Raw genomic sequence first — 6320 nt, forward strand, 5'->3', positions numbered from 1 at the left:
AAAAAAAAAAACCTCCCCAAGTAATGCTTATGAAGCCTGTTAGATGTAGCAGCATGGTAGTCGGCTTCCTAGTGAACAGTTCTGACCACTGTGAAATGAAGCATTCTTTCTGGTTACTGTATGACAATCCTTTTCCAAAAGGTGTAATTTATAAACAATCCTTTTAAAGTCCCCAAAGAATCTCTGTACACACCTTTGTCTAATTTGGTCCAATTTTTCAGGGTCTGTAATAAGCACCTGTACACCAAGCTTCATTTTTGTTTTCTGCAGGCTGAAGTCAAGGCAAGCAATTTTTGCATTAACTATTCTCTTGGGCATACCTATAATAAAACAGAGCATCAAGTTCTTTCACAGGTAACTATAACGCTACCGTTAATACAAACCACTTTTAAAACCAGTCAAGAAAAGCACTAAAGTATTATGTTGTAAAACATGAACACAGGTTTAGGTTCTAATTTATTCCAGTAAGCATGCATTTCCCCTGGGCTTCATTTTACAAAGTATACATCCTGAACAGTCTTCTGAGAAGAGGCAGTACTAGTCCACAAAAAACTCATTCTAACCTGTGGTTCTTACTATGACTCAGACTCGATCCTTACCCTGTGATCCCACCACACAGTTGAGTGCATAGCCATTGATCAGCAGACTTTCCATTTGACTTCTCCCATGGGCTTTGAGAACATTAACAGAATTGATTGGATAGCGAGGTTGGCCTCTTACATCTGTGTATTTAATAGCAAGTACAGCATCCACCACCATATTAGCGAAGAAATCGCCACTTCTAAGCTAAAGTTAAGGAGAACAAATGTGGAACAGACTAATTACATATAAAAATAAAGGATAATTTAAAAAGACAAGGGACTTGTTTTCAGCAATTTTATTCATAAAAGAAACAAGCAACAGTCCTACTGATATTAGCATTCCATCTTTAAGGACTTCACATTCCCTTCTCTCAGCTTCCCCAACAGAAAGCAACCCGTGCATAAAAACATCTTACACAAATTGGTACCACTACAAGGATACATTCCAATGATTTTAGAAGACATAGATGTCTTAGCAGCATTAATCAGGCAATCTCTTCCAAGTTCATCTGTGTTAATAATGAGGTTTTCACTGATGTAACGCACTGCTTCCCTGTGAAAAGTATGGGGAAAAAACAAGTTCACCACTCACGCTCTTTGTTTTTGTTAAGTTTAACAGTGTCAAAAGGTCCATTTTCTGTACAGCCATTTCATATAGAAGGAGGACACTACAAAGCCAGCCCTCTTCAGATCACGGCAGCGTTTATCTTTCCCACGAGCATAACCATGGAAAGCTACTGCTAAGCCCCGTGTGACAGTCAAATGGGAAGGTTACTGGCTTACTTCTTACTTCAGATTTACTACCAAACACATGAATACACAACTTCATTCAAATTAAAAGTCACTATGGTGCTCTGGTAGCGTAGTGGTTATGAATCGGGCTGTGAACCACAAGTCAGCAGTTCGAAATTGCCAGTGGTTCCGCAGGAGAAAGATGAGGCTATCTGCTCCTGTAAAGATTTACAGCCTCAGAAACCCTGTTCAGGGTCACTATGGGTCAGAACTGACTCGATGGCACTTAACAACAACAACAAGGCGCTCTGGTAGTGTAGTGGTTACGCATCGGGCCGCGAACCGCAAGGTCAGCAGTTCGAAACTACCAGCTCTTCCACAGGAGCATTCTGCTCCCGTAAAGATTAACAGCCTTGGAAACCCTGTGCAGGGTCACTATGAGTTGGAACCAACTCCATGGCACAGAGCCACCACCAACCAAAGAATTACTTTGACAACACATAGTAACATTTCTCAAAGCATGAAAACAACCTTACTTGCAAGCAAGTCGATAGCCACTAATAACTGATGTGGGATGAATTTTCTGTTTGACTAATTCATCTGCATTTTTTAGAAGTTCTGCAGCAATAATAACCTGTTGAGGAAACAGTCATTGGTCTCAAGCTTGACACTGAATATGTTTAGTTTAATGCACATGTAAAAAGAACAGTAAACTAGCCAGGCATTAACCAGAATAGTAACGGTAGTAAAACAAATCGGTTACTAGAAAAAAGTTTATAATGCAAATATCAAGACAGTTAAGAATGTTCCAGCCAAGAAATCAGTTCAGCAGCAAAACTGTGTGAGCCTGAGACTCCATTACCTGCAGAAATTAAGTCCTAAACAGAAGCTAAATTGGAGTTCTGGTGTGGCGCTGTAGGATAAGTATGGACCACAAGGTCAGTCAGAACCACAAAAATGGTGGTTCAAACTCAAAAGCTGCTCCTCAGAAACCCTATACAGTGTTGCTATGAGTCAGAACTGACATGGTGGCACTTAACAGGAACTCAAATGATCTATACAACTTCAGGTTATGACTTCGTTTACTTCTTCAAAAGGGGATGGTTCAAGTCCACCCAGTGATGCCTCAGAAGAACCGGTGATCTCCTTTCTAAAAACACCCAGACATTGAAACCCTTAGAAGCCTAATTCTCTGAGACACACAGGAGCAATCAATTCCTTTTAGAAAATTATAAGGAAAGGTTTATAAATGTAATCAGCACTAATTTTTTGTACAGCCATTTCATATAGGAGGAGGACACACAACAAAATCCTCCCTCTTCAGATCATGGCAGTGTTAATCTATCCCATAAGCATAACCACTAAAATCTACTGCTAAGATCAGAAGTGGTAGTCAAATGGGAAAAAGAAAAGCAACATTTTAAAACAAGGGGTTATGCCACTCTACCAACAGGGTACCTACCACAGAAGTCGTTCCATCTCCGACTTCTTTGTCTTGAAGATCAGCCAGCTCACAGAGCACCTTAGCTGCAGGATGTTCTACCTCCAGCAACTTCAGAATGGTTGCACCATCATTAGTAATGGTTACGTCCTAAGAGAATTGCAGGGGCCAAACAAAAATCATCCACAGAAACAAGACATCTCCCAAATTAACACAGCCCCCTATGACACCCCATATGCACCTTTAGTGCATCTTCAAATACCAAGATTTTGAGAGAAAGCATAGAATTTACATTGCAAAAGTTTATTATCCCTTTTCTTTGTGATGAGAAATACAAGTTAGATGTACTTACACCAATATCATCCACTAACATTTTATCCAAGCCAACTGGACCAAGAGAACTTTTCACAATATTGGCAATAGAAGCTGCAGCCATAACTGTAGACATAAATGAAGGGGGAAAAAACGAAACAAAACAAGAGTTAGAAAACCAACGACTCTAAACGTCATCATTTTAACCCCAGAAAAACTAACCATCCAGTCACCTCTAAATTGCCCACATTAATCACGCCCAATTAGTTCTAAAATTCTTAAAAGCCTGATTTGCCAGAATAGATTGGGGGCACTTTGAAAAAATAACTTTGACTATACTTCCAAAGGGGAGACAAAATATCAAGGAGTACCCCTCGTTTTTTAGTAGAATTAAAAAAGCAGTCTCACTTCATACAGGAAAACTGAAGCAGTCTTCCCTTCAGATCCTGATAGTTTAAATCCATTACATTAGCGGTCGCTCTACAAAGTGAAAAAGCGGTAATGGAACGAGCCGATGCAGACCTGAGTTCAAGTTTGCCCAAAAAAGAAAATCAGGAATCTATAAAACGCCCGAAAACACCGTCTACAAGAACCGCCTTCCCTCATTATCTCAGAACCAAGACAGGAACGTTTCATGGAAATGTCGCCAGCTACTTTTACGAGGGGAATGTCAGCAATGACAGGACAGGGGCGCTAAGAACAAGATCTGGACAGCGGGGCCCGAGGGCGGGGATGGGAAGAAACGCGGCTGGCCCGTTTCCGTGAGCTCGGCCCATCCGGCGCGGTTCTCACGTGCGGCGTTCGCCCGGATCCTTCCCCGCCGCCCGCCCACAAGCAGAGGAACGGCTGGCGGGGGCTCGCCAAAGCGTCTCTGGGGACGCAATTTGGGGGAGAGTCGGAATGTGTGAACAGGACGACCACTGGCCGCGGCGTGCGCTCGGCCTAACCAGGCCTAGAAGCCCTTACCGTTCTGAGAGCGGATCGCCTCCCCGGTGCTACGGTCTCCGAACACAGACAAAGGCCCCTCCATCTTCGCGGCAAATTCCACACCGCAGTAACCAACCAGTGTCTCGTCCGTACACGGGCGGTGGCGACAGCGGCGACGGCGGCGGCGTGGACCGACCCGAGCGACGCCTCGAGAGCTGCAGGGTAACACCGCCCTCCTCGCGACTCAACTCCCCAGGCTCGGCCGCGGGGCAGGGCGGGAAAAAGTGAAAGGGGGCGGAAGGAGAGACGCATAACTGCGCCGGACGTGAGGAACCGGAAGTGGGCGGTGCAGAAGCATACTAGCGTATTGTCCAATTAGAGTATCGGTAAGACGACGCGAAGATCAGAGAGAGGAAGTAAGGAGTCGGGGCTTCCGGAGGAAAGAGGTGAAAGTGTGCCGCTCCCAGGATTGCGCATGCGAGTTGTGATATTCTAGTGCCTTCTAGAAAATGGAGTGTATTGAAGGGGTGGTCCCTTACCTAGTAGGTTAATGCGGTTCTGACAGTGTCCATTGTCTTAGCCGAGGCCTGTTCTTTATCCTCCTTCCAAATTGAAACTACTTATGGATCACGGAAGCTCTGGTAGCGTAGTGGTTACAAGTCGGGCTGCCAACCTTAAGGTCAGCAGTTCGAACTACCAGCGGTTCCGCGGGAGAAAGATGTGGTGTTCTGCTCTCGTAAAGATTTATAGCCTCGGAAACCCTGTCACTATGAGTCGGAATCGACTCCACGGTATTTAACAACAACATGGATCACGGATCGGTTGGCCAGGCACTCGAGTGTGGTCTGGGGCCGGAGCTCCACCAAGGCTTTCGTGTGGGTCCCTTGGGAAGCTGTAGATCGAAGGAGCCAACCATCCATTTAAAAATGTAATCGTGCATTTTGCCGTGCCTTGATTCCTCCCAGTTCCCATTTGGAACATGGTGAATCGGACTACAGCGCTCAGATACGGAAACGTGGAGTTAGGAATGCTCTTTGCTCCTCCAAGCAGTTAGCATTTCCAAGACTGGGATAAGTTAACGTTGAACTCAGGCCCGCACGGAACGCCCCACCCCCTAACACGTTCCTTCGAGATGATTGGTCCGCTCCGGGTCTGCGTGCGGTTGAACCTGTGCGGTGATTGGAGGAACGGACTTGAAGGATGGCCCGCTCGGCCATTCAATTGTAGGGGCTGACCTGGGGCGAGAGCGACTCGCGGCGGAGAATGAAACGACCTCCAGCGGCCTCAGCGTCTCCCTGAGTCAATATGGCGGCGCCTGCGGGCTGCTGAAGCGTCTTCGGGGAGCAGGTGGAGGCAAGGCTTTGCCTGAGGTTCCCCTCGGTGATGGCGCTTCGGTCGCGGTTCTGGGCGCTGCTATCCGTTTGCAGAAATCCCGGTAAGTAATTTTGCCCCATTTTTCTCAGATTATTCCCCAGGATCTCTACACTATGTGTAAATATGCAACGCCCACCTACGAAAAGTAATTGAGCCAATACCATTGTGATGATAAACATACTGCGCCCCTGTGCTACTATAGGATAAGCGCTGGACTGCTAACCACAAGGTCGGCAGTTCAAGCCCACCATCGGCTTTGGGGGAGAACAATAGGGCTGTTTGCTCCCGGAAAGGTTTATGGCCTGTGATTTACAAAGGGTCACTATGCGTCCAAAAGGACTGGACGGCAGTGGGGGGTTATTCATTGGTGAGAAGACTGCGGGAGAGCATGTGGACTGAGTTACATCTTTTTTTTTTTGTTTCTTCTCAATTTCTTTATTTAACCATCTACCATGAAGCAGACATAGAAGGTTTGCCAAACCCAATAGCCATTCACAGATATAGTGGTACCACCCTTAGCTCCCTAATGAGGATTTATTACCTGGATCATTACATGAGGATGAAAAGTCAACACAGTAAGGATAGTGTGTTACAAAGCCAGAAAGCACCCAAGTTCTTGATGGCATCATTAAGTTCTTGGACCAACTCTGATAAAACCTTCTCCTAGCTGTTTGTTAAATAAAGAACAATACCTGAATACTTCTGCTTATTTTTTTAAAGCTACTTGAATGACTACATTCTTCAAACTAGTCTCAGCCTTGACCAACAACACTTAATGAGTCTCTGGAATCCCTGGGAAGTGTTTCTTCTTCTTCTTCTTCTTTTTTTTAAATTAAATGTTTTTATTTTGCATTGAGTGAAAGTTTACAGGGCACATCATCAGCTTCACATTCAACCATTCATATAACTTGTTTCATTACATTGATTATTATCCCCTCCATATATCATCAGTT

General features: G+C 44.9%; 2 protein-coding genes across 2 annotated transcripts in view; one reads left to right on the forward strand and one right to left on the reverse strand.

Moving 5' to 3' along the window:
* TCP1 (t-complex 1) overlaps positions 1–4100 on the reverse strand; it is a 7837-nt gene extending 3737 nt beyond the window's left edge. Inside the window, exons 1-7 of the mRNA XM_006868465.1 lie at positions 4033–4100; positions 3107–3192; positions 2776–2904; positions 1850–1947; positions 1024–1134; positions 600–781; positions 194–320 (exon numbers count right to left, since the gene is read on the reverse strand). Coding sequence (XP_006868527.1) covers positions 194–320; positions 600–781; positions 1024–1134; positions 1850–1947; positions 2776–2904; positions 3107–3192; positions 4033–4096 — 797 coding nt within the window. The 5' untranslated portion in view covers positions 4097–4100. The remainder of the gene's footprint in view (positions 1–193; positions 321–599; positions 782–1023; positions 1135–1849; positions 1948–2775; positions 2905–3106; positions 3193–4032) is intronic.
* Positions 4101–5376: 1276 nt separating this feature from the next.
* Positions 5377–6320, forward strand: part of MRPL18 (mitochondrial ribosomal protein L18) — a 7767-nt gene continuing 6823 nt past the window's right edge. Inside the window, exon 1 of the mRNA XM_006868466.1 lies at positions 5377–5428. Within this exon, the coding sequence (XP_006868528.1) occupies positions 5377–5428 (52 nt within the window). The remainder of the gene's footprint in view (positions 5429–6320) is intronic.

The sequence above is a fragment of the Chrysochloris asiatica genome, unplaced genomic scaffold (assembly GCF_000296735.1).
Source record: "Chrysochloris asiatica unplaced genomic scaffold, ChrAsi1.0 scaffold00117, whole genome shotgun sequence".
In the NCBI taxonomy this organism is placed as follows: domain Eukaryota; kingdom Metazoa; phylum Chordata; class Mammalia; order Afrosoricida; family Chrysochloridae; genus Chrysochloris; species Chrysochloris asiatica.